Source organism: Rhodamnia argentea, chromosome 4, assembly GCF_020921035.1.
Source record: "Rhodamnia argentea isolate NSW1041297 chromosome 4, ASM2092103v1, whole genome shotgun sequence".
NCBI classification, from domain to species: domain Eukaryota; kingdom Viridiplantae; phylum Streptophyta; class Magnoliopsida; order Myrtales; family Myrtaceae; genus Rhodamnia; species Rhodamnia argentea.
Window position 1 is genome coordinate 17,996,844 of NC_063153.1, and position 27,625 is coordinate 18,024,468.

Here is a 27,625-nt window from a genome sequence, read left to right on the forward strand (position 1 = left end):
GTACATTCATTTTGGGTGCAAATTCAGGACGAGTTGGAAGGCCACTGACCAAACTCTCCAGTGGCCCAAACCCACTCCTCCAACGTCTCCAACATGGCCATTCTTATGGCTTTCATTTTTTTTTTTTTTCTGTTGTTTAAGGTTGCTCGCTTCTCTGTCGTGCAACTTCATACCCTACCAATTTGTCCCGCATCATTCGTCTCCACAAGTCCATCTAAACTGTAAGCTACAGGCAATTATAGCATGCCAAACATGCACTGCCAGAGTCGGAAAATCTGTCTAAATTCCTACATTTGCTAAAATATGCACACCTCAGCTCAAAGGAGGGCAGCGCTGTTCAACAAGCAATCCCTTTCAGGAATGTATCTTGCTACCCATGTGGGATTTACAAATTAGCCATGAACGGAGAGAGCTATCCTGCAACATCCTATGAAATTAAATAAATGGAACGAAACAACGTGTAGGGGGTCAGTTTAAGAGAAGTTTTCGTGTCTTCTGAGATAGTGAGCATCGAGGGTGACTGCTGAGTGGCAGTCTAGACTGCATCGGACCCGAAATTTCCATCCTGAGTATTGCCATTTTCTCTCTTCAGTTTAGACTTTGGTAAAGAGGCTTGACGGGAAGTTGATTTGCTCGGTTGTTGTTTCTGGTTCTGTAAATTCAGGTAAGTGTACAAGGACATGCCACCGATAGCTGCAAATGCCCCTGAAATGCTTGTTCTGCCAGGATTGGAACCGAAAATATAGTAATTTCCTAGAAGAATAACACATGTCTTGAACTGTCCAAGGACCACGTGTGTTGTGGGAGATGTAGCCCTGTGAGAGAGGATGTGAGAGAGAGAGAGTGGATGAGATATAACAACCTCGCTAACATATTTCAGATAAACACTCTGCAACTAGCCCTACAGAAGGCACTTGAAGTTCTCAACAGAGTGCTTAGTTTGACCAAGCTAGCCATACGGCCAATCAATGGATGCCGCAGCCTTTGCACAAGTTTTTGTGTTCATATTCATACTGCTAAAGGGAACATAAGAAGGAAAGTCATCTGGGTGTGTACAACAAGAAGCTGATTTTGAGCTCCTTGTCCCCTATCGAGTCAGCAGTGAAAATTTCAAAAACTATGAGAGCTTGGCAAAGTATCTCTTATTCTACCATTTTCAACAGTGCACTATTGAGGAAAAAAGGGAAGGGTCACTCCTGAGATATCTAGAATTTTGTTTTGTCTAATACGGGAGCCCACAGGCAACTAACAACAGCAATTGTAGATGACAAACCACATCATGTATCAGAGCTAGGTAGAGCCAAACAAGAATCAACATATAACTTGAGATGAGTGCCAGATTTCACCTACCCAAGTGCCAAAGCACCAGACCACTGAAGCAAGAATCCGAGAAAAGCTGACATGAGAATGGCCACTGTGTTGTTCAAGGTCCAATCAAAAGAGAGGGCGCCAGGGGGATCAAGCCAAGGAATCAAAAGCACAAGGAAAACCAAGGTGATTGGTGTTGTCTTCCACATTAACCTGCTCAAGAATTTCGGAAGACATTAAGCTTCAACAAGGCGTAAAACAAAGAACATGTCCTTGCAGAAACAAATGACGTACGCCAAGGCTGTCCAATTTTCCTGCTGTTGCAACCTGGACCACAGAATTTTGTTAACTGCACTTGGGACTATCCATGCCAATGCTACGCACGCACCAAAAAAGTCGAATTGCAAATCTGTAACGGTAGCCACAGCAACGCCAATGGAAACAACTGTAAGTGCAAGCACCTGAAAAATTTACAGTAAGATACCTAAAAAGCCGGAGAAGGATATATATTCAGTAACGGTAAAAGAAAATATACTGCATATTCTAATGCACTCAATAGCATCACCTAACACTGACGGATGAATAAAATATATCTAAGGCCTTAGAAGTAATTGAATCACTGCATGGGTTGACCAGAAGATCCTGTAAAGAGATATATTAATGAGCACCATACTGTTTCAAAATATGGCAAGTGTGTGCAGCAGGTAAGTCCACAGAGGCTACAAGAGACCAGATTAACTGCAAAACTCGTCTTATGGTGAAAAGGTTCATTGAAAGACTTTTGATTTCATTGAGCTGGAAATCTGAAAATGTAAAGCAGAAATCAAGGGCGAAAGTAAGCATAAAAATCAACGATTTTACAGTTTTAGGTCGGTTCCATATAGAGATGGAGGATTGATGGAGATATCTTTGCTGCAACAGAGTTGAATTGATGAATTGGTAAATGCAAATAGAGTATTCTCCAATGCAGAATAGCACCAAAAATCAAGATATATGAAGCTGTAAGAACCCGAGTTGTTATGCCACTCTATCGGACAACTAATATCAGAACAGTGGAAATGTGATACCTGGTCGAGGACGTGTTATATAGGAACATGTTAGCTTTGATGGGAATATGCTTCTATGCTCGAAATGATTATACACAAGAACTCCAGTAACGAAGTTCTAGTGCATAACTTAAGTATGTGTACCCAGTTGAGGTTGATCCAACACTCAATTCCGTGTTGAACAGACTTCACAGCCTCAAGCACATGGAGATGACTTTCTTGAACAACATTAAAGTTGCCAAAAATAAAATGAGACAAATAACACTGACCTTTCCAGTGTTCTATCATATAAATCTTGCATGACCAGAATACAAACTTTCAAAGGAAATTAACCTCAATATCATTTTCACAAAGTCAACTATCCACAACAATTACATCCCAAAATAAACATTTGGTAGATTCTCTTTCAAACCATCTATCCTCTTTCAAAAGGGAGGCAAGAATTTCACGTGGCCAGAATTCAGATCTGTCAAGCTTGTTATAAGGAGGAAATAAATAAATGAAGCAGCAACAGCAATATTTTGATGCTACATTTATCATTTATCTAGTGAACTAAACATGTCAGTCTTGAAGCCATCCACAAACTGCAAATCATATCAAACTGGTACTTAGACAATCTCTCCCATGTCATAAGCAGAAGTTATATTCAGGCATATACTTCGCATAGAAACATGAATGAGACCCTTTTTCTTTAGATGAGACAATTACCTTTAAGAAAGATACTCTTTTGTCGTAGAAAATGAATTCAGCCAGAACAATTGATGGTGTTACAGCAATCTTCGACATCTGATAAAAACCCACACTGAAGGGTGCACATGAATCACATACAATGCATCACCAACAGAGACTGTAACAATAGGAATAAAGAAACCATTCTCACCTATTGTATTTCAAGCTAACATTAGCAAGGCCAGTTGACAGAGACATCACAACCCCCAGAGTGAGTAAGGCAGTTAAACGGTTTGACTTTGAAGGAGGGGATGCAGGCAGGATCGAGAAAACATTCAGAATAGCCATTAATACCCAGCTTATTACGTAGTGTATGAACGTGAGAAATATGGGGAACTGGAATCCAACATTCTGAAGCACCTGAAAAGCCAGAAAGTTAGAAACATTGTTTACTGAACCAGGCCGGACAATGGGCTACATTGCAATCCTTCATGACAATGCTTGTCAAGATAGGTATTGCATGAAGGCTGAGGCACATACCAGTTTATTCGTGAATATAATACCAACAGCAACGACAAAGTTGAATGAAAGAGCAACAATTGGTCGACATATGCGTTGCTGCTGACGCTTGGCACCATCAGATGAGCGAAATTCATTAAACAGAGAGGCCCGCAGGTCTTCCAGCGCTCGTCCTGCGTTTATTAGGAAATTTAAGCAAAACTAAAACGTTACAGTTAAATGAAAATTATTTAAGTTGAAATCTTATTCGAATAGATCACAGATAACCAAGACACAATACACGAAAGTAAATGAAAACACCTAAGGCTTAGGGGTGAGCGGTTCCAGGGTCAGTTGAGATTCCACCTAAACTCTGGAACCTACTCATCAAAACAGGTTCCCCAATTTTTGAAACCTTGAACCTTGAACCTAACTCCCCGGTCACATGTTCCACTTGTATTCTTCATTGAACGATTACAATGAATCATCACCTCGAATGACCAACATTTTCTACTATAATCCACTGACCACAACTCATATTTAAATACACAAAGAATATGAAATATCAACAAAGTAAGAGTCTCAATCAAGGATATCGCTGGAAATGGAAGCCGAGACTCGTGATTCCATATTACACAATCATCATCGGACACTATAGAATACCACACGATCTCGCAAAAACATAGAACAAGAAAAACACAAAGACAAGTTTCATCTAGAACCTACCCGTTAAAACCGATTCCCCAATTTTTAAAACCTAGAACCTACCTTCCATACCCCGGAACCATGCTCACCCCTACTGAGGCCCAAAACTTATGACTGCTTAAGAAATCGACACTCAACAAATGATCAAAGGCGATTCATGAGGCTTTAATTTGTGATTCAAACCGTGTATGACATCTCAAAGTACCTCTACCATGTAGAATGGATGAAAAATATAGAATAAGGAAAGGCAAGAACAAGAATGTAGTTGCAAATCTTTTTCAAGTCTTTGATGTTCTATTAGTGAAACCCAAACACATACTCAACAAAGAGACAAAATTCCAAGCATGGCAATTGCGTAGAAAGCATTACTATACTGAAGTTGGGGACTAGGAAGCATCAACACTCTCCGAAGGCCTCCGTGTCGTGTCGGACTCTCCCGACACTCTCCAACATGCAATCTATAATCCAGACACCCCAACGACATGCGAGTCCAGCATCCCAACACCCCATTTCGCCACGCATGAGGTTAATTTTAAGTATTTTCAATAAATTGGGGATCAAAATATAGATTTATAAAAAATACATATACTTAAATCATATATCCAGCCACAAAAAAATTAACATACCCAGTCAGCAAAAAAAAAGCATAATCATGAATCCTCGATATAAGAAGAAGAAAAAAACTCATATAAAATTCATTTAATATACAATGTGCCCCAACGTGTCGGAACCCTCTATTTTTTTTTTTTAAATGACGTGCCGTGTCGTGTCACGTGTCGGTGTTGGTGTCGGTGTCGGTGTTGGTTCTACTTAGGTTGGGGGAACTTTTGAAAAGAGAATAACTTGATCAGAAACACTTGAACGGAGGAAAGTAGAGAGCAAATACTCCTAATTAAAACAAGGGTAGTCAGTTAGAATCATCCAACTGAGAGAAAAAAGTGAGTCTTTTCCATGGATAATGCACCGTTGCTTTCTGCTGCAAAAATTAAAAAACGGAAAAATTATACGGCACTTAATCTCACTTAACAAGCAACTGGACATGCCAATGTGAGCTTGCAAACAAGTAAACTCTTCCACGGTACAATGCCCCACCCACCGACAGGAGGAAAAGGAGAGAATTTACCCTTTTAACCTTCATTCCGGCCAAAAATCTAGCCTACACGGAAAATAACCACAACTGCATCTTACAGGCTCAAAACCTCCAAGATAAATTTCAAATTGAAAGGAATTTCCTATATCAAGGACATGTTTTGATCTCTTCTTAGACCAGATGATAACACTTGTCGTGTGAAGACTTCTGCTACCATCTATCCGCAATGCCAGATAATTGAAAAAGGTCGATAAACTGAAACCACGTGTAATTGACCGAAACTCGGAAAAGAGGAAAAAGGAACAGATTTCTGGAAGACTAGAGCTCATAAGATAAATGCAAGGCCAGAGAAGCGAGAAAAAAGAGAGCATGAAATGTGCATCATCTAACAGAGACTAACAAATCGAGATTCAATAGAACTGAAAAGTGACAGATCAATGAAATCAAACATACGAGCCACTCCAACGACTGGGAAACAAACTGCATTGCAAAAACTAAGCGAGAACTCGAGAATCAAGTATCTGAGAGTTGATGAGCAAGTACCCAAGTGGTAAAGCAGTTACCTTTTTCACCAACATCGCTGTCCTTGCGCTTCAGAATCTTCCTCACATCTTTCTTTAGCAAGAAGCTAAGCATTTTCATAAATAATGAAGGAGAGCAGCTTCACTCCTCTTTCTGCGACTGAGATGACATGCTCAAACGAGCAGTTCCGATAGAGCCCTAAACCCCCCGAACCCAAAAATTCAGTGGAAGGGAGTAGTGGGTATCGTCCTGAAGCAGCAGTTGCTGTGCTTAATCAGTATAAATCTGTAACACCTTTCTGGGGAGTAGTTTTCCTGAAGCAGGCAGATGTTGATGGGTACTGGGTAGCGTGAAAAAAAGAAGAAGAAGAAGAAGAAAGATCGCAGTTTTGAGTTCAAAAATGCCACCAAAACGAGAGAAACAGGGATTGCGAGCAAAACAAAAAGGTAGGGAGCGGTCGCACGCAAGGATCGAGGGCGGACACGTGGTCATATAAGAGCGTTGATGCCGGAAAATGGAGTTGAGAGAGAGGAGAAATTGAGGAAATCACGGTCTCTCTCGCGCTCACAGTCGCCCACTATCTCCATTTTCTCTCCCCTTTTTGACCTTTCTTGGACAATAACAACAGCGAGTCACCAACAGGAAAAGCGGTCGGGCGACGGCAGTCGGTCGCTAGAGGTTCAATATAAAAGTGACAGAGGACCGAAAATTCGGCTGATGTTTCTGTCGAATGTAATGAAGTCTAATTGCGGATTGACCCAATTAATGTCCGGTATTTGAGGTCTTATTCTATGATAGTTTAAGTGACTAATGTGCCATAATGGGCTTCTTTATGATACCATACCAATGTTTTGACAGCTAGAAATTACGAGTGATTGAGCCTTTGCAGAAATTATGCATGAATTAACTGAAAGATGATCAAAGAAAATTTCATTTTCACACCAATTTGTCAATCTACTTTTGTCTTTTCCAGCACCATCCTATTGCTTAGAGATGGCCATGGGCCGGAATCGACTGGAACTTAAGGGGCGGTTCCGGTTCCAGTTTTGAACCGGCAATTCCAGGCCAATTCAAGGCCCGATTCCCGTTCAAAATCGAAAATGGAACCGCCGATTCCGGTTCTGATTTCGATTTTTAAATTTAATTTTTAAATAATGAATTATGAAATTTAAAAAATTAAATTATGAAATTATGAAATAATAAATTATCAAATACAAATTGTAATCAAATTTGGGGAAAAAAAAAGGAAGGGGGAAGGTTCTTGAACTTAATAAATTATCATTAAGCGAATACATATTTTATTGGGATAGAAGAATCAAAGCCTATGTAGTTCTTTTACCTTTGATAACTCTATATTTACCTCATCCTCAATCGTCACTATTGGACCGCTACCCGTGGCAGTGGCAATGGTATCTCAATCATTGAAGAATTCGGCTTCATTATTGCGATCCATTTATTGATGTTGATATTAAGCCTTTGTCTAAGTTTCAGCCTCCACCGAATCCGGAGCTAATTTTGAATGTTGATCGTCCAAAATGTTGCCTTCAACGCTAAACGCTTGTTCAACCGCAATTGTTGAACAAGGAATTGCTAAAACCTGTCTTGCGATGAGAGCAAAAATTGAGAATTGAGTTGAATGCCTCTTCCACCAATCTATAATTGTGAAATCCGTGCCGCCTTCGAATTCACCAAACTCAAAAGAAATAGTTAAATAGATCTTTATTTCAAAAATATTTCCTATTGCTCCCCCCTCCTTTTTTTTTTGCCTATTCATCAGAAGTTTGTACCCTCTACTAAGTTTACCTACGTCCCTGCTTTGTATCTCACTAAGTTGGGAAGATCCACTATCACCTAGATTAAATTTACTACAAAATTAATTATACAATTCTACTATTGCATTTTTAACCGATGTTTGTATAGCTCTAACATTTACCATTTCAATCAAATGTAAGCATTCATAATACATAGTCAAATAATCACCAAAACCATCTAATTTGATACGTAGATCAAAAGCAGAAGTAACTAAATAAATAAGAGGAATTTCGATATAATAATGCAAGCATTTTGTTCGCATTGCTATAATAGTTGGACCTAATTGATCATATTTTTCATTTTCTTCAAAAACACCAGCAATATTAATATACTCTATTAAAAATAAATACGTAGTAGGATAATAAATATCGGATAAAGTATAAGTTGCATCATTAAAAAATTTTAAAAAATCTAATTATTTTTTTTGCAAATATTGTACTCTTTTGGGAATAAATTAATTTGAGAAACATTATTCGAAATAAATGTACGTAATAAATGTTTATATGCAAAAGATTGATTAAGCAACTCATATGTAGAATTCCAACGAGTTGGAACATCTCTTGAAAATCTTTTTGGTCTTCTTCTATTTGCTTTACAAAATCTACCCCATTCTTTCAAAATTTGGAGATGTTCCCATAAAAATTGAACTACTATTTTTATTGGGATGAGAAAAACATCAAGAGTTTTTAAACCATCGTGTACGCATAAATTTAAACAAGGCAAACACATCTAATGTCAAAAAATTATCCATCAAAAGCGGGTTTACAAATCTTTTCTAACTCGATAATTGAAGGGATATTTGCCGTGACTTTATCAAACCCAACTGAAAAAATTTTATTAAGCAAAAAATATTCTTCTAAAACTTGCTTAATTATTCCATAAATATTATTTGTTGTATGCCTATCATCAAAAACTTGAAAATGCAATAACTTTTTTTCGAATGTTCCAATCATCATCTATCCAATGACATGTAATGCCCATATAAGAATGAATTTGCCAAAGATCACTCCAAATGTTGCTATCTATATGCACACGTCCATTAAAATTCATAAAAAAATTTGTTAAAACTTATTTTTCTCTTTTAAAAAGATCAAAAAGTTGGCTTTTAAGTGTATTTGTCGAAATAGGCTTTGCTTGTGGAGTAGCTGCAGTTTGTATAAAATGATTAACATCAAAATTTTCACCAAAATTAAAAGATAAATGTTCAACGGCAACACATTCAGCTAATTCTTCTTTATAAACTTTGTCACTGTAACAAAATAAAAGAGGAGTGTTAGGATTGACGTACCCGGAAATTTGTTGTTAGCCGATGTCTATCCCCGCTTATGTTGGATGCTTCGACCTTAGATGCCGTTTAAATGTTCCATAGCCGCCTCCACCTATGAATTTGTATGTTGCCCCACAATAGTGCCTAAATGTTCATTCGTGAAGTGTTTCCATATGTCGGATGTAACCTCCAGTTCTGGCTCCTTTGTTGTTGACATTTCTTTGATACCCGTAGGAAGATGAAAACTTTCTTGGGTTGGGACGTACTTGACGTTGGGAATAATGTTGATATCATCAACATCGTATCCTCAATATGCAAAATCACGATGATCATGAGGATAATCGGATTCCCCAATCGGGCTCTTTCCTCTATCACTAAGTTTGCTTCCACTTGCCATTTTTTAGGAGAATTGAGCGGAAAATGGATTCAGAAAATTGAGAGAATTAAGCGGATTAAGAGAATTAAGAGAAATTGAGAGAAATTATGAGAAAAAATGAAAAATGGAAAGGGGTATTTATAATAGTTAGGATATAATTAATAAATTAATTAAAAAAAAAGGAGAGGGGGTGGGGGAAATGGCCGTTGCCTTGCAGCGATCGGGGGAAAGAGCCGCCCCACTTATTTTTATTTTTTTCGAATGGCTATAAAGCCAATTCCACGTAACATGGACCTGTAACAGGCCTATATGGGACGAGCTAGTTTCGGTTTGGAATCGGCGGGCCCGGTCAACGGGCCGGTTACGAGTTTGGCCATAGGCCGGTTCCGGGCCCAAACCGGCCTGTGGCCACCACTACCATTGCTAAGTAGAGTTAACCGTGGATTTAAGAGCTCGCTTAGCCTGAAATGCAAATATAGGGATCTAGTTTGAGTTATTTGTCACGACCCGAACCCCGCGAGCTCGTCGACATCCCACCTGGCCACGCTTATGTACAGTTCTCCAGGATCCAAAGGCCAACTAATTCATTCGGAAGCAAAAAACGAATCCCCGTACAGAAACAATTAACATCACGATGACTTGGGACTGTAAAAACAAACTTATATACATATCCACACGTTCTATACAATTTTCCAAACCTACGGCTTCGGAGGCCACTGTACAAGCCTATGACCACTAGAACAAAAAAAAAGATTACGTGATCGAAGCCTACTATACATCCAAAATAAAACAGCCAGCAAAAGTCAAGAGGCCAACTACCCTAGGCCTCGTCCTCGCTATCCGGTACTATATCATCTCTCGCCTCCAACTCATCCTCGTCAAGCTCGGGTGGCTGTTCCGCATCCGATGGCTCTACAGCCTCCCCATCTTCTCCCGGTACCATTACCTCGGGGAATACCGAACCTTTGAGACGGGTCATTCATACTTGCGACGGAGGGTCCGAAAAACAACGAACCCACGACGGGGTGAGATAAAATCTCAGTAAGCTAGCCCCTAATCCTATATTAGGGCCCTAGTGCCTCCAGACACATTTTCAATGAACAATTTCCAACAACTCTTCTTTCTTACTAAAAATTCCACAATTTAATTCCAGAAAATTCCGTTCTTTCTCCGAAAATTTCCACACCTTCTCAAATATTCTACGTTACTCCCGATTCGGCGTTCCACGCCTCGGTCCGATAATAAAATATTCCACGTGCTCCGGGGCCCGCATTTAACGCATTAGGCCATAATATAAATATCCACATTGATCCAAAGCCCGTGTTTAACGCATCAGGCTGTCATAGAAAATTCCACGTTACACCGAAAATATTCCACACTACTCTAGAATATTCCACGTTACTCCAAAATATTCCACGTTACTCCAGAATATTCCACGTTACTCCGAAAATATTCCACACTACTCCAGAATATTCCACGTTACTCCAGAATATTCCATGTTACTCCATCGCCATCATACAAGTTCATAACAATGAGCCTCGGACCTTTATAGAACACGGCTCTACTTATATATATATTCCAGGGTCTCGGACACAAAGGAATACGACCCACAAATCTCGGTCTCGGACACATAGGAACACGACCGGATCAAGTCTCGGACAATTAGTCGAACACGACTCACTTTGGTCTCGGACGACTTAATTGAACACGACTTTCATACTTTCTCGGTCTCGGACAATCGGACGAATACGGCTCACTTTGGCCTCGGACGACTTGATTGAATACGACCCATAAATCTCGGTCTCGGACACATAGGAACACGACCGGATTAAGTCTCGGACAATTAGTCGAACACGACTCACTTTGGTCTCGGACGACTTAATTGAACACGACTTTCATACTTTCTCGGTCTCAAACAATCGGACGAATACGGCTCACTTTGGCCTCGGACGACTTGATTGAATACGACCCTCATATTTTCCGAGAATAGATCGGGACCACGTGATTCGCTCACGTTAGAGAATTAATAATTCGGGATCACCCGATTAATTCACACTAATCCAAATATTAATTCAGACTACCCGATCAATTAATACTACCATAGTATCCAATCCACGTCATGCGACCATATTACGCTAACGTAGCAATATATAAATCACGCGCCACTAAAATTATACTAACGTGGAAATTTATCACGGCCGAACAATAATAATTTTCTAACATATAATTAATTTATGACTATAGTACTAAACTATAGTAATCATGCCACATTTAATTGGTACCATGGCATAACAACTTTATGTCACATAAAAGTAACCCTAGTTAATATACAAACTAACCATGGTTCAAAAATTAACTAGAGTCAAATACTAACCTAACCATGATTAAACAATAGCATAAAGTAACTCTAGTTTAGGCATAAAGTAACCATGGTCAAGCTTTGACCACACCCAAACCCTCTTGATTTCACTATTCATCTCAAGACCATGGTTTCTCTCTCCTCACTCCCTCCATTTTCGGCCAAGGCATGAAAATGGCCAAAAACCACCAATTTTTCACCCAAAACTACATAATCTATGGTCTATTAGCACCCTAGATACCTAATATAAGGTTAGGGACCAACTTACCACAATTCTAGCGAATTTTCCGGCGAGAAAACGAGAGAAAATTTGATTCCAATCCGGCGGCTCTCTTGGTCGGCTAAAACCCCCCAAAGATTCGGCGGTCCCGGGCGACTCACGGTGAAAGTTAAGCTCCGGCGGTCCAAGGCGACACCGGCGGCGCTTGAAGAATTTTCGGCAATGGAGGGTGAGAGAGAGAGAATTTGGCCAAGTGAGGGAGTGTGAGGTAGAGAGAGAAAGTGAGCTAGAGAGAGAGTGTGCTCTTGAAAAATGAAGAAGAAGGGGCCAAAATAATAATTAATATAAGTTAAGATAATTATTGGATCCACAAAGTCAAGAGGGATAAAAAAAAATAATTTCCTCCCCACCAAGACTAGTCAATCTCGGCCAAAGGGAAAAATGACCAAAATACCCTTCGCTCCAAGTGAAAAATGGGGTATTTTTCGAGGGCAAATGGGTCATTTCCCATTTCCAGTCCAAATATAGTTTTCCTGAACCTCTTTGGGGCTAACCGCGAAGGAATAGCACGTAGGATGAGGAAACATCAAAAATTTTATTTATTGAAACCCCCGAAGGTCCGACGTCAAATTACGAAGCTCGATTCGTGACCAATCTCGATCAATAGAATTTTCGGCGTATCTCAAACTAACGGGCGGCTTTTAGGAGTTACGCATATCGACCCGTGATTAAAATCACGTTTAAGAATTAATCGAGCCATGGCGACCTTGGTTGTCATTCAATTGCGAGGGTCAATCACTAGTCCCGATGGACACGATCGTTAGAAAATAATTTAGGGACGTTCGGAACCCATACGAGGTCAAACGGAATCACCCGTGATCCAAGCGTAGGGTATTATCCAAATCGTTCCTTAATCATTCTAGGATCGGCCTATATTGGTCCAGAATATTCCCTCGACAATTTTCATGGCCAAAGAGTCAATCCAGGATCAAGTTCTTAGGTCCACGTACTTGATTTTCCTAGCTAGCCATTCCCATTTGGTTAGTACGCTCGAGAGGGATCAACTTCGAGTGAGATTAGACCGAAATACATCAATGAGATATTTCATTCATTTATAGCTTCAAAAGTGGGTCGGAATTCGGGATGTCACATTATTGCTCTATTGGGAACACAACACAATTAGTTCCTAAATTTTGACCCAATTTAATGTAATCCCTGAACTTTAGGTATATATACAATTTAATCTTTGAATTATATGAAAATGTAAGGACACTATTTAATATTTCCATATAGTTCATGGGCTAAGTTGAACATATACCTAAAGTCCATGGAACACGTTGAACAAACTAAAAGTTCAATGACCATATTAAACAAATTAAAAGATGGTCTCTACTTTTTTAGGATAAAATAACTCATTAACATACGTCTAAATTCAATAATCTAAGAGACTGCTCAAACCCACCCAATAACATATGTGTTATCGAACTACGTTCAATTGCAAATATCTTGCGAATCCTAGACATTCTAACGGCTTTAATTATATTCAGCATGTAAAAAAGAACCGGCACAATCATATCATAATGAATGACCCTCGATCTTATAGCTCTGTAGTTACCGCGGATCAATTAGACATGAAGAATTGTATCGTGCTTAGTTAACTCGATTACCCATATTCATGATTAGAATCGTAAAATCGAAAGGCGATCTTCTTTCATCCTTTCATGTGCACCACTCGCCATAAGCTTTTATCAAGTGATGGTACGATCCAAGGCTGGTCTTTTTGCCCAATTGGACAAAAATCCTTTTCGGGTCCCATTCGAAGGTGGGCACAGACTCAGCCTATGTGAAATGTGCAGAGGAGCGACAGCAACAATTGACATTTCGAGAACCGACACGGGGCAGGAAAAGAACAACACTTGTTGAATCGAAATTCTCTGTTTTACAAGCGTGCATCGGAGGAACTGTTGCAGCACAAAGTTGTACACATCCAGTACAATTCAGATAGCCGCCCGCAGCAGTGCAGTGGCTCAACCCAGGTTGCAAATTTTATAATCTGAAAAAGAAGTTAGTAAACTTACGAAATTATGTAATACTGTCTCTAAGAAAAACGGAATGATGTATTATTCGGTCGGGACAAATACTAGAATGTGCTATTTTCCGACTTGTGCCTTACTATTTTTCCCAACAGAGAATGATGAATTGTCGGTCATTAAAGCCAACAAAGTCAGAAACACGCATGGGGGGTCCGTCCAAATGGCGGCCAATAGAAATCTTGCGCATCAAATTTGTACCCGGAAGTTGATTAATCACTCCAAGTAGATTAGACCTTAGGAAAAATAACCTTTGAAAAATATCCCTATCATCGCCAAAAACAAATCAAGCGTAAATTAATGTCAATAATGAAAATATTTTTTTTTATTAATTAATTTTTCTAGGCTATACAACTAATTATTTTTCTAGGTTCGAAACAATTAACGTAAGCTTACCTCTCCCGACCATCATGTCCAAACCAAGAAGCCAGGTGCGAGTTCTAAGTTAGGCTTTGGACCTTCTTACTCCACCTCCATCATTCTGTTTGCAAGCAACTTTAGCTTCGGCTTGTGATTCAAGATACAACGTGAACTCTGATCCAAGAAGAAGCTATAAGCTGTAGGTAGCTCCCCAGCATCCGAACGTAGCAAGCCGTGTCCTCCTCCTTCCACATGAATTCGCGCGCCATGATGCACTCGGCCGTCTCACTTGCATGCTTCTTCATCATCCTCACCACCCTCTCGACAACGGCCGTCGAAGCTTCGGCAACCAGCGCGCAGATGATACGGGAGTTCCTGGACGGCCACAACGCGGCGAGGAAGGCGGTGGGAGTGCCGCTGCTCGCGTGGGACGCGTCGCTCGCCACCTACGCGCGAGCGTACGCGAACCAGAGGCGTGCGGACTGCAGGCTGGTGCACTCCCCGGGGTACGCGTTCGGGGAGAACTTGTTCTGGGGGCAAGGGGGGCGGTGGAGCGCCGGGGACGCCACGGCGGCGTGGGTGGCGGAGAAGCGGTGGTACCACTACGCCGACAACTCGTGCTCTGGCCAGGAGTGCACGCACTACACGCAGGTGGTGTGGCGGACGACACGCCGCGTGGGCTGCTCCAAGATCATATGCAACTCCGGCGACACTTTCATAGCGTGCGAGTACTATCCTCCGGGCAACTACATCGGCCAAAGGCCTTACATCAATTAAGCATTAGCATGCATAGCGCATGAATCCTTTTACTGCTTTTTTTTCTCTTCCTCTTTATCTTTACAAATACAGCGTTGGGTCTCTTTTTCCTCTCCTCCTCCTCCTCCTCCTCCACCTAGTGTCTTATGATTCTTCCAAAGTGCACTAATTAATGTAATAGCTCTTTACACGACTAATGCTGTATTAGGAGTGATCGGTTGATCTTACTCCGAAATCGAGGACTGGATCCTGGGCAATCCAATGAAACCTGTTGCATGTGCTTGAAATATATATTCACAATTTATATGTGTAGAAGTACTAGTAATACTTAAAAGTTTAAATGATTTCTTTAAAAATTCTTAAAAAATAAAATTGAAAAAAAAATAGTCGGTCCAGTCCAAGCGATTCCACCCCTAGAACCGGAAACCGAACCAATAATTATCGGTTTTTTTTTTTTCATAGAATTGGAAACTGGACCAGCACCCTAGTAAACTAGGTCCGATTCAGGCGGTTTCTATGGTCCGATCGATTCTTGTGCTCACCTCTCTATGTTGTATGCCCCATCAAAATTATGTCACTTAAATTAGGCGCATCTTTGGTGGGATTTGCTTTGCTATGCTGTGGTCGGAGAAATGGAAATACGGATTCAGAACAGAGCGACAAATGTTGGACCGAAAATCGTTATATACAATACAAGGCCTTATCCGGCGTTATGAATGATTATTACATTACCAGCCCAATTCCACTCCAACCTCAGCCCCAAAGCAAGCCATTACCATACACTTCGAACAAGGAGTCAGCTTCCCTCAGCTCTGTCGTCCGTGCTGATCTGAAAATACTGAAACACGAGACTCTGGGCACTGATCCATCGACCGTTTCCCCACCTCCCAAGATGGCCCCGAAGCCGGAGACGCCGAATTCGCCGCACTCCACCCTCGACCCTCCGTCGTCGACCCCCGCCTCCATCGACCCCCTTTTCCACATCCTAAAGATCCTGCCTTTCTCCTTCCTCCGGCCGCCGCGCCTCCGCCTGAAGCTGCCCACCCTCACCCTCCCATCCCCCATGACCGTCTACGCCCTCGTCCTCCTCACCTACTTCATGGTCGTCTCCGGGATCGTCTACGACGTCATCGTCGAGCCCCCCGGCATCGGCTCCACCCAGGACCCCTATACCGGATCCGTCCGCCCCGTCGTGTTCATGCCCGGTCGGGTCAACGGCCAGTACATCATCGAGGGTCTCTCTTCTGGGTTCATGTTCGTCCTGGGTGGGGTCGGGATCGTGCTCATGGATCTCGCCCTGGACAAGAATCGGGCCAAGAGCGTGAAGACGTCCTTCGCGACGGCCGGGATCTCGTCGGTGGTGCTTGCTTATGTCATGAGTATGCTCTTCATTCGCATCAAGATCCCCGCTTATCTTAGCTAGTGATTCAATCTTGAGGTTGAGCTGGGCGTTCCTTTTTAATCTAGCTTCTCAGGTTTTTACATGTTTCGAGATCTCTACATACAATTGTCGATTTTGTGCTGCTATTATTTACTATCATATATCGTAATGACGCTGGGAAATTTGGCATAGCTATCGGCTGGTGTCATCATAGGTAGTGTTCCATAGATTATCCTTGTGGATTTATCTCATCCACTGTGAATATCGCTGTTTAAGTCCTCAAGCAAATTTGCTGAATAAGTAGTCATGACTTAAGCAGCAATAACCTCGCTAATTTTGAATTAAAGAGATGGCCGGCTGAGGTTTGGACGCATTGTACCATGGGAATGAAAGATTGAGCTAGCCGGCTCGAAGGCAAGGGTAGATGCAAATCGCGTGAGGAATTTATTTTCACTGTTGGGTGACTCAAATTCTCCGTGAGAGCAATTCTCCTGGTTAATCCTCAATTCATGTCAACACCCATTGAACAACTAGAATTAAATTCTTCCGAGTGCGAATGTAGCTAGATAGTTTGTTAATGACTTGCTAGTATCTCTGCTATTTTCTTACATAGTTTAATTATCTCCAGCATTTTGTGAATTTCTTTCTCAATGTCTGTTTCGAGTTACCATCGAGACAACATGCCAATGTCGCTTGACGAATTTGTGTATCCCTAGATAAGTTAGGTCCAATTTGTTTCTTGCTTGACTCATTATAGGAGCAAGAGATATTGCAACAGGGCATGTAGACACTCTGCACAATGAAAGAATACTTTATGGGCACATATTACATAATTGTTACTGTAGGAGTTCTCCATTTACTTGTGACTATAAGAGATTGTTTCCTTGTGCACATGATGGCTGATTTGGTCGTCTAAAAGAGTGCAAACACTCGTAATTAGTATTTCCTTTCTTTGATTGACTAAAGATATCTACTTCTCTTGATCTTGCTGCTCATTAGACGAAATCTTCAAGTAGCCTTAACTGCTTAACTTCAGGGATATAGAAATCACCTTCTCAAATTGTCCGAAGCTAATTGCCAATATTTTCTACACCCTTTGCTGAAATGTACATTATGTACCATGTTTTCCTTTAAAAAAAGAAAAGATATACTTTTTCCTATGCTTGGGCATGTGCCTTTAAACAATGGCGAGTGGCTTCTAGTTAGTCACTTTCACCATGGTTGATTTGAGTCTCTCTTATCATCCTAAGAGCATTTTGTTGTACTATTTTGCTTGCCGGCCTAGTTTATTTTCATCCTTCTCTCAGTTGAATATCAGTGCATCTCTTTTGAGTCTGTCATTTCTTAGCCTTCTGATATACCCCCTCTGACTTTGTTCAAAGAAGGTATTAATGTTACTATACGAAGTCAGAGATGCCTTTATCTCAACCAAACTCAGCAAATCTTTTGAAAGGTGCTTACACAGATGAGGTTGTGAAGAGCAAGCAGATGAACCTTGTGGTCCTCTGCTGCCTAGATATCCATTGACATCGATAGCCATGTCTGTTCGTACTCTAGTTACCTATTTTGTATATTGTATTGTTTTGGGAATTATGCTTTCTTCCACAACCATTGAAAGGACTAACGGTTGCCTAGAACTGATTCTCGAAGCATGTCTAAACCATGTGTTGGAGGAAACTTGTTTAATCTTGCTGCCAGCACTGGCAGCAAGATTTGTACACTAGATGAATTAATGGCCTGGTGGACTTCAATAGATGCATAGGCTGATTTGTACACTTATTTCTCATTCAGGGCATACTTATGCATAATTTTACTTTGAAACCCGGACAAAATGAATTTACAGATCATACTTCTTTGAGAATGTCAACATTCCGGGGGTTTATGCCAACAATCTCCCTAGAAATCTATATCCAATATAAATTATACAAATAGCTTGGATTAAGGTGTGTAAGTTACTTCTATGGGGGCATTCCTTTGAGCTACTGTCTTGAAAAAGCCAATCTCTCGTACTTCCATATCAGGGATCTGATTGTAACTCGTAAGGACCAGTGCACAAGATTGAGCATTGTCATTTGTGTGGCTACATAATAAATTGCTGCTCTCATCAAGGCACTGTATCCGAGAGTAATAGCACGAAATTACCATTGTTGTATCTGATTGTCTAGCTAAATGTGAATAAGCAACCCTGACTCTGCGAATCAATGCCTCTTGTTGCTCATACGACTGCGTCTAATCAGAGACAAGTGTTCACAATATCTGCTAAGGATAGTGCCGACGGTATTGGTGAAGATGCAGCTGTAAACTTGAGCGCCACTCAGACCGGAGACAGTGTAAACTTTGGTTGTTTGCATTACTGAAAAGTTCTGATTGATTCTTGTTGTGCATTATATGGCTTAGCTCAACGCCTCAACAACCACGGAACTGAGGAATGTTCATTGGCAAGTGCTTTAGGGGATGGTTAGTTGTTTCGTTAAGTTTACTTCCACCCAGCACAAGGACACAGCCTCCGGGAACACTACATTACTATTCGCCAAGAAGATGATCTCTGTCTTGCCCTGAAGATCAACATGAGCGTAGGGGGAAAAAAGCAACTTGTCATACAGCCAAATGAACCAAGAACACCATTATGTATATGTATGTGGGCTCATCTACCATCATGTGACGCTAATAGATAGTATCACAAAGTGCCCTAGTGCTAATGGACGGACCTTAATTTGGCAACACGGTCATAATCACACAATACCACTACTGTAGAAAACTTTACAAAACGTTAACTATTATTAATGACTTCTTCTTGGAGAAAAGAGGCGGCGCGGTGAGAACCTCCCCACATATCTCGGCGAGGCAAGTCCAGCAATTCTCTGATAGTCGATTGCCATAAACCCTTCCCTTTCCTCCTGGTTCATTCTACTAACTTGGCTCCCATTGAATGTACCATACCTGACCAACTTGCTGATCCACGACTTCTTCTTGACTGGACTTTGATGTCCTGCATTCATCTTATCGCTCAAGTACTCCCTCACGGCGTGCAACCCTTGCTCAACGACTTCCGGCGGAGGCGAAGTGAGCGGGTTTCCTTCGACATAGAGCTTCTGGAGCTTCTTGAGACATCCCATGGAGTCTGGCAAGGCCGTGATCTTGTTATAGCTAACATCCAGCTCGACGAGGGATAACAGTAGGCCTATAGAGTAGGGGAGGGTCTCGAGGCACTGGAAGTTTTGGCTAAGGTTGAGAACTTCGAGGTTGATTAAGTTCTCCATGTCTTCAGGCAGCGAGTGAAGGCAGTTGAGACGAGCATCGAGGATGCGTAGGGAGGTGAGGTGGGAGATGGAGTGAGGGAGAAACACGAGCTTGTTCGAACTGATTGAGAGCTTCTTAAGGTTCAGGAGCTCAAAGCCAATGGTGTCCGGTAGTCTCGTAAGCTGGTTGAAATTTGCATTCAGTTCCTCAAGTGATCTGGGATGCGAGGGGAACAAGTAGTTTACTTGTTAATGACCCTACAAGACGTTGAAACATGCAAGAACCCCTCTCTCTCGATCGCGACCTTGACATTTTCAAATCACATTAGTTGTAACAACGGCTCGGGACATCCTAAATTTTCTATTAGGGAGTAGTAACCTCTACTACTTACGCAGAATACTGTATTCTTTAGAAAACAGACCACAACATGATCCGTCAGAGGACGTTACCGAACAGGTACTCCTGCGTATATAAGGTTACTTTGGCTTTTGTATATCCCGTGAAGAAAGGGGAAACGTGTCTGATGTAAGGGACAAAAGATCCCAGTTTTACCGGGAGATAACACGAGATTTGCGGAGGCGGTTGTCACTTACATCACTCTTTTCATCTTGTTTCCTAACTCAAATATGATGATCCTGACATCGGCATCTTCATTTTGCTATAAGAAACAAAACAAGTGTGTATCTTTCAAAGCCAACACTTCCTCAAACTATATGTAAACGTTTTTTGTGATGAGCCGGCACTCGATTAATATACTTTTTTTTTTGTCAAACTCGATTAATAAACTTAGCTCAGTGGAGATTTGTCAATGTTTGTACAGATTGATTATACATGTCCTCTGCAGAAATGTATATATTCTTTCCAACTAAAGATTCATATGCAGATACAGTAGTCTTGTTTACTGATTTCTCTTATGTCGCACATAAACACAACTCTCCCGGCAGACGATTAATCTTTCTGCATTTCTTGCCACTGAAAATTGCGTTCAACTTCAAATATCTATTAAGCCGATTATCTTATAGCCCACGTGGATTGATCATTTTGGTATAATTAAGAATGATTCTTCCCTTGTACACGAATTGACTTTACCCATTTACTCAAAGGTTTTGTATAAAGTGATAGCCCCTAAAGTTATTCTAACATATATAAATTGATATTTGCATGCTGATAAATTGATAAATCTCTGCTCCGTGCTATATAAAAAAAACAATTCATGCCTTAGAATAGACCAACACATGCTTCATTGTGTAGTCTATGCCGGCCTTTTGGAATGTCCAAAATTCTAATGCGTAGGACAGGTGGTGGGGCAACTTACAAATTCATACTAGCGAAGCAAGAACATTGAAGGGCACACTTTAACGATTTATAACTTTATGAACTAATGCTCTCCGGAAACACATGTAGAAAAACTCATCCTATGAATGATGCATCTTAACGATATAAGAAGGGTAATAATACATGCAAGAATATGCAATTATCATAGCAAAAAAGAAAACAAGCTAATAAGCTCATTCAACGTACAGTATCGTTATAGTAATCCAAACCATGCCACGCTGTTTGGTTATGGGTGCTTGTAGTATTACTCGATTCTCATCTCCTCTCAATCTATAGTTTAAAATTTCATATAAGCAAAATGAAAATCTTACTAGTCTTAGCAAAGACAACAGAACATGCTAGTCTTAGCAACTGATTTTAAAAGGGTCAGCTTATGCAATAGGGGAAAAGGGAAAATGACTTCAATGATTAGAAAAAGCATCCTGTGCTCGCGGCTTACTCTTTGTTTTTTAATCCCTAATTGTCGTTAGGGTTCTTATTTTCAAACTCCTAATGTCCATGCCCTTTTCTTTTGCTATGTAACGAAAATAGCAGCTTTTAGCTTTTGATGGTGCTATGTCAATAATTGCATGAGCATTAGAGTAATGAGATTGCAAAAAAGAAAAAAGAAAAAAGGGAAGTGGAAGAGAAGGAGAGATTAGGATTATTAACCTGCAATTCTCAATAGTCCTGGGGAGGAACCGAAGATAGTTTCCAGCAACATTCAAAACCTTGAGCTTGGAGAGACACCCGATTGAGTTCGGAAGCACCTTCAGTTGGTTGGAGTGGACGTCCAGCACCACCACGTTTAGCAATCTTGCCGTCAGCGACTCCGGTATTGTCTGCCATACATTCATTTCCATCTCTCCAGATTTAAGTCGCATTCACCATCAGGAGGACATCAAAATACTAGCTTATTAGGGATCCTCTGAAGCTAGCTTTGTGGCATGATGAGAAGGTGTTCAATACATGCAAATAGTACCATCCCTTAAACTTGAATGGTCAAAGGCTAGCTCCTTCTACTTTGTTCCGTTAACGATTTGTTTGTCATATCAAGGTTCAAGAAACGAAAGGTTGTTTTTGGTAAGTCGTAAGATAATGGCCTAACAGTTCTTGAAGGAACTTTCTTTCCTAACCTCATCACACCCCGACAATTCAAGATTTGAACCCTCATCCTCTTCCCTTGCCGGAGGATATAACGCCGAGGCAATTTGTCCTTTGGCGGAAGTGAAAGGGTGTCACACAAACAATCAGAGACAGAGACAGAGAGAGTTGATAAGCATGGAAGACGGTAAGTGACAACCAACTTCCTTATAAGAAAATTTGCTGGTATTTATGAAAAGTTGAAAAGCGTATTGAAACTGATCCTGGAACACCAAATTCATTGTCCTTATCTTGGCCAAGTCAAAAGGACTCATCATCAATACTGCAGAGAGAGAGAGGGGGAGTATTGAATTGTCTTTGCAGTCATGCATTTATCGCAGCCACTCACGTGGAGATATGTCAAAAGGGTAGCATTTTCGTGGTGAGTTTGACTTAGCCAGACAAGCACTCAGTTCCCATCTTGATCCTTCATGCATGCTGTCAATTTTTGTCAAATAGGCCTTTTCTGGGTGGGAAACGTAACGATCGAAACTACTGACATAAATCCAACAAGAGGTGGCCGAAGAAAGCAAAAAAAATTCAGGTAGAGAGAGAGAGAGAGAGAGAGAGAGAGAGAGAGGCAGTGAGTACCTGAAGGTTGTTGTTAGAGAGGTCCAACTTGCAAACGAGGGCTAAATTCAGGGTAGGGTTAGGGAGAGACTCCATGGACAAGCCACTCAAATCCACAACTTCAAGGCTCTCATCTTCCTCAATAATGGCGGATCCTCCCTTTCTCTGATCCGCTGTCCCTGTCTTCCTCCTCCAATCCAATCTCACTTGCTGCTGCTGCTGCTCGTACATCATCTTCGAACAAACCCCAGAAAACAAAACCCACAAAAGAGGAGAAGAAGGCAAACGAGAAAAACGCAGAATTTACTAGTGACGAGAGAAAGAGAAAGAGAAAGAGAAAGAGGGGGTGGGCTTTTGAAGGAGGATGAGAGAAACAAGCGAAGCCGTACATCACATTTATAAGCAGAGAGATGGCGAGGACGTACGGATGAGGGAGAAGAGGAAGGCGACAAACACGTGTGCATGAGCTTGTGCTTCTTCAAAGGACGAAGACCGTATACGAAGGGTTGCGTCGCCACGTGTCTTTCCTCTATCAAAAGTCAACCCATCACTCCAGTTGAGAAACCTTGGCTGCCCGCCTCTCTCGGCAGCTTGCCTTGCCCTTTTATCTTTCCCTTCGTCGGACCATTTCCTCCCACTTGCTATTTCTTTTCCCCCCCATTGTCCCCCAAGTCAAACAAACAAGCGAACAAAACATTTGACAAATGTATATAACCACTATATGTTTGTACATATTTACTTGACTAGTGTATTAAATTAATAGCCTCTAATGAAGATTCTTGTGTCCAAGGTATATACTCCTCCCCCGCCTCACCATCTTGATATCTTATGGGCTCATTATGTGATGGTCCTTTGATTTGCGTTTCCATGAATTGGATAAAATCTCTTTCAAGTCGAAACTAATCCCATCTAAATTGAGCGAGCATCCGAGTAATCTAGATATTTAAGTCATTAAAGTAGGAGAAGATCTTTAAGCTAAATGTCGATGTTCCCATCGCATAGAAAAGAGAACTAAGAGACGAAGACGTGAATGACATAATACAAGAAAAACCCGTACTTTTGTTTTCTATGATCCGGAATGCAATAACCCAACTACTCTAAAGGAGATAAATTCGAACAGATATCGACTTTACACAAATTGCTGGCGTGGCATGCTTCTTCGAGTGGGTGTAAGGAAGCGGACTCGGAGATATGTAAATGGGAGAGAAACATATGATATGATCGCAAAGTTTTCGTTTGGCCAATGATAGGCACGATGGATCACATGGGAGGGTACAGATGGTGCTGGGATTGACCCGTTCTCTTGGTGTGATAACAAGTTGAGTTTATCATTACGTCTTCTTTGAAGTTGAAGGCCGATTTCCGGACTATCTTATTCACGCCTTGATAAGAGAGTTGGCTTATTAAAACCAGGCGGCGCCTGTCATTCATCTATCTATATTATTTTCTTTTGGGCCGCCCTCATTGCAAGATTCTTCAGCAACTAAATATCTAGCTATTTATTTTTGGACATATGGACCAACCGCCATATGTGCGTTAGCTGTTGGTCAGATGTCGATTTTTCAGTTCGCCAGATTATTTTGGCCGCCGGTATTAAAAGAAATCGGAGCTGCCAACCACGACAAGCACGGTGGCCAGAGGAATTCCTCTGCCTATGAAATAGTTGGTTTGATGTTGTTCTCCTGCCCAATTGGTTTCCAATTTTTTACAGTTGAAGAAATTGATCATGCTAGTATACTTTGTCAATGTTGTTGATATGTCACATCTAGATCAACTAGGCATTCGATTAGTGTTTCTTGCCGTTTTGTATATTTTGATATTTTGACTAAGATAATCATTTGTATTTTCAAAAGTATCAAGCAAAATTTTACCCCGATATATGTAGTTATAGATATCGTTTGGTCCTTCATCGTGGGACATGTCTAAGTTAATATAAATATGCGTAGCAAAGCTCTATTATTGACAAATATGAACTATCCCTGGATCTTGATGATGGTACATGTTTGCCCTATCTATCGAGCTCGATAGATCAAGTTGAGCCTCACATCGGCGTTGGCTGCATATGAGATATGGTCGAGCTCAATGGCGCCAGGACCTTGGAGGCTTCAGCCATGGCTAACTTGGCGGAAGACAAGGGAGACCAAGCGGAGGGGCGGACATAAAGATGTGGAGGTTGACATGGAGGTGTCGGCATTGGGGGTTGCAACGGCTTCAATTAGGGCTTGCGGTGGCTTCAATCGGTTAGAGATGTAGTAGAGAGAGGGTGTATTTAGTTCAGCATTTTGAAAGTCTTGTTGAGAAAAATTTGGAATGTTTGGCAACCATGCCCAAGGAGTTTTAGGCCAAAAAGTAGCATTGAGAGCCTACCTTGGCTTTCAGCATTTGTGGAATGCTGAAACCGAGTTTTAATAAGAACAATTCTTTCAAACTACCCTTATCAATTCTTTAGTTTTTCGATTCTTCCCATCGTTTTTATTGTATCTTCTTTGCGCGAAGGTCGATGAGGCTAGATCTGGCCGACGAAAAGCTAGCGAAAGGCCGGCAAGAGGCCGGCGAGGTTGTCACCTAAGGTCATGACCGACCAACCGACGGTCACCTAGGTTGCAAGACACCAGGCCTCGTCACACGGAGTTATGCGACCCCGGCGAGGGCCGCCCGACCCCCCTCACCAAGGTCATACGACCCTTATCGAGGATCACCCGAGGTCGTGCGACTTTGACGGGCGGCCGGTGGCGGCCCGAGCTCTTCACTAAAGCCGAGGAAGTGTTTGATTTTTTTTTTAGTGGCAATTTTTTTTTTAACAAACACTACTTAACCCAAAGTTATTTTTCAGAGGAATTTTTACCAAATGCTATTTGCATTTTCTCAAAGCCCCTTAGGTTAAAGTCCTTTGCATCTTCCTAAGGTTCATTTCTAAAGCAGAATCAAATGCAGCCTTGGAAAAAGTAACGGAGAGGGGAGAGATGGGATCAAGGTTCATGCCTTGGAGAAGTATTTTGGTCCTTTTAGCGAGGGAATTTTGCGTGGAGATGCAAAAATTGAAGATGATAATGAATATTGAGTGCCAAAGTAGAAATGAGTTTTTGAAATTTTTCCAAATACATATTATACTCCCACTGAAATTCCAAGTAAAATTTCTACATCTCACCCTCACTTAGGCATTGCAGATTCCTCAGTCTCATGCTCCAAGCGATGCTTTTGTGTCGGTCACTGAGAATTGATGCAAGGAATCGCTGGGGGTGGCCAGAAAATAGGCTCGAGACTCGAGAGGATAATTTACTCAGACCCTCGCCCCTAAATTTTCTCCTCCCGAGATCCAAAACGGCAGTCCATGACGAGCTGTCTCCACATTTCTGAGCTAAACTTACTCCAAACTTGTTTAAGAGGGAGTTGCCTTTTGAAAGGCAAAGGTGGGGGACATGCTCGGCTCGACCATCTAATGCAAGTCAAAAACACAGTATCTTAAGGCAAAGTTTACGGCGACATGTTGTATTATCTTATAGGAATTGCTTGTACAACGAGGGTGGAAAAATGGCGATCATTTGGCGTATATGCGGGAGACGAAAGATTGATTTACTTAGCACTAATCAGCCACGCCATCTGCTGCGGAGATGACAGATAAGAACAAGAGAGTACTGTTAAGACTTGAGCACATGACGCAACCGAAATTGGAAGGGAGCTTAGGAACAGCAATCAAATTGATGATGACACTGGCGGCTTCCATTGGAAACCTATCTCACAAATTTCCGTACGAGGACAAACAACCTTATCCGAATTATTTATTAGATGGAGATTTCCAAGCTGTTTGACAAATGAACACATATAGATATAAATATACGTATGGTTGCCGGGTGTTGTAAGGTCCTTTTTGCGTTTTCGTATGATCCAACTGGTGATCATACCCCTTCCTTTGGTCAACTTTAATGGAGAGCGAGATACGCGGAAACATGATGCTACCGACTGCTTAAATCTTAATTTAGCTTTGTTGGGTGGATGAGTACGATTCCTTGTGATACATATCCGTCGATGGCGATTAATGTCGCTTTTATTCTATTGAAATCGGACCCAAAATGCCCGTCAATCTCGAGCGATCGCAGGTGTGTATGAACCTGGACGAGCCAACGAGTTTGATTTTGCTGGTCTCTAAGCTTTGAACGGTAGCATGATGCGCCAACTTGTGACACCATTTTTCTTAAAATTAAGGAATGAATAGAGAAGAATGAAATGAGCGAGAGGGGGAAAAGGTCAATCGGATCTGGATGAAGCATCGATAACTCCAAGGAAACGTGCTTGAATTCCGCAGAACATGCGGGGGAATGAAATGGTCCGAAAGCCCACCGCAAAATCTTGGTTGAATTGGACTCGATATGCCCGTCAATCTTGAGGAGTACAGCCATGCATTACGTACCACGTAGCACCTAGTTTTGTAATCTGCATTACCATTCTTTGGTAACTCGGTCGAGTTGGATTGTTCGTGCTTGAAAAAGTAGTATTGGAAAATGGAATTGCGCTTTGAGGTCAGCCAACCCATTGGAACCTGCTCTTTATCCACATGAACAAATGCATTTGAATACAAATTCTTTGATTATAACATTTTAATATTCTTAGCAAAATGGTGATTGATGATCGGTTCTTATTATATATTATCATCGACTCGTCGAACAGAAATACCTTTCGAATTCATTGAATGTTGATTTGCAAAGATGAGGGGGGTTGAACTGGACATTTTTTTTTTTTTTTTGGTCAAAAAATAATTTCATTTCATTTCAAGTAGATGATGTGGAATGACAATCCAAATGGGCCTCAGAACAAAGAACATCCAAAAGAAGTTGTGGGGGTCTTGAAACCCAATTTTGAGGAAGAGACTGACGAAGTTGAGCATTAACAGCCAAGTCCGCA

At 41.2% G+C, this 27,625-nt stretch overlaps 4 protein-coding genes and 1 long non-coding RNA gene across 7 annotated transcripts; 3 read left to right on the forward strand and 2 right to left on the reverse strand.

The window, feature by feature from the left end:
• Positions 1 to 334: 334 nt before the first annotated feature.
• LOC115744589 (nucleotide-sugar uncharacterized transporter 1) lies at positions 335 to 6,549 on the reverse strand. Of its 3 annotated transcripts, XM_030679837.2 has the most exons (8): positions 6,133 to 6,546; positions 5,880 to 6,036; positions 3,564 to 3,715; positions 3,235 to 3,443; positions 3,063 to 3,156; positions 1,603 to 1,769; positions 1,351 to 1,521; positions 335 to 815 (listed from the first exon to the last, which is right to left on the reverse strand). In XM_030679837.2, exons 2-8 carry the CDS (start codon positions 5,956 to 5,958, stop codon positions 536 to 538), a joined length of 1,152 nt encoding a protein of 383 aa, XP_030535697.1. In that variant the 5' UTR covers positions 5,959 to 6,036; positions 6,133 to 6,546; the 3' UTR covers positions 335 to 535. The 3 variants fall into 3 exon arrangements, with proteins under 3 accessions (XP_030535697.1, XP_030535698.1, XP_030535696.1); XM_030679838.2 differs by having other exon boundaries at positions 3,564 to 3,743; positions 5,880 to 6,549; XM_030679836.2 differs by having other exon boundaries at positions 5,880 to 6,546.
• On the forward strand, positions 1,776 to 17,004 carry LOC125314538. Its single transcript, XR_007197998.1, has 3 exons — positions 1,776 to 2,177; positions 4,485 to 4,487; positions 16,994 to 17,004. It is a non-coding gene; the product is annotated as an uncharacterized LOC125314538 (long non-coding RNA).
• On the forward strand, positions 14,509 to 15,164 carry LOC115744592 (pathogenesis-related protein PRB1-3-like). Its single transcript, XM_030679842.2, has one exon. The coding sequence runs from the start codon at positions 14,575 to 14,577 to the stop codon at positions 15,097 to 15,099; it is 525 nt and encodes a 174-aa protein (XP_030535702.1). The 5' UTR covers positions 14,509 to 14,574; the 3' UTR covers positions 15,100 to 15,164.
• On the forward strand, positions 15,856 to 16,650 carry LOC115744591 (oligosaccharyltransferase complex subunit ostc). Its single transcript, XM_030679840.2, has one exon. The coding sequence runs from the start codon at positions 15,971 to 15,973 to the stop codon at positions 16,499 to 16,501; it is 531 nt and encodes a 176-aa protein (XP_030535700.1). The 5' UTR covers positions 15,856 to 15,970; the 3' UTR covers positions 16,502 to 16,650.
• A 1,708-nt stretch (positions 17,005 to 18,712) lies between the features above and the next one.
• Positions 18,713 to 23,071, reverse strand: LOC115744590 (plant intracellular Ras-group-related LRR protein 6-like). The gene is made up of 3 exons (XM_030679839.2): positions 22,748 to 23,071; positions 21,686 to 21,855; positions 18,713 to 19,915 (listed from the first exon to the last, which is right to left on the reverse strand). The coding sequence occupies exons 1-3, from the start codon at positions 22,958 to 22,960 to the stop codon at positions 19,240 to 19,242; spliced, it is 1,059 nt and encodes a 352-aa protein (XP_030535699.1). The 5' UTR covers positions 22,961 to 23,071; the 3' UTR covers positions 18,713 to 19,239.
• Between the last annotated feature and the right edge of the window lie 4,554 nt (positions 23,072 to 27,625).

What these genes read in the sequence shown, in the direction of transcription:
- LOC115744589 (XM_030679837.2), bottom strand. Translation starts at nt 5,958, where the DNA reads ATGAAAATGCTTAGCTTCTTGCTAAAGAAAGATGTGAGGAAGATTCTG. An exon ending in CAGCGATGTTGGTGAAAAAG is followed by an intron (nt 3,716 to 5,879) that starts GTAACTGCTTTA and finishes TAATAAACGCAG; the next exon opens with GACGAGCGCTGGAAGACCTG. An exon ending in AAAGAGTATCTTTCTTAAAG is followed by an intron (nt 1,770 to 3,062) that starts GTAATTGTCTCA and finishes TAAATTTTTCAG; the next exon opens with GTGCTTGCACTTACAGTTGT.
- LOC115744592 (XM_030679842.2), top strand. Translation starts at nt 14,575, where the DNA reads ATGAATTCGCGCGCCATGATGCACTCGGCCGTCTCACTTGCATGCTTC.
- LOC115744591 (XM_030679840.2), top strand. Translation starts at nt 15,971, where the DNA reads ATGGCCCCGAAGCCGGAGACGCCGAATTCGCCGCACTCCACCCTCGAC.
- LOC115744590 (XM_030679839.2), bottom strand. Translation starts at nt 22,960, where the DNA reads ATGATGTACGAGCAGCAGCAGCAGCAAGTGAGATTGGATTGGAGGAGG. An exon ending in TCTCTAACAACAACCTTCAG is followed by an intron (nt 21,856 to 22,747) that starts GTACTCACTGCC and finishes AATGTATGGCAG; the next exon opens with ACAATACCGGAGTCGCTGAC. An exon ending in AGGACTATTGAGAATTGCAG is followed by an intron (nt 19,916 to 21,685) that starts GTTAATAATCCT and finishes CTCGCATCCCAG; the next exon opens with ATCACTTGAGGAACTGAATG.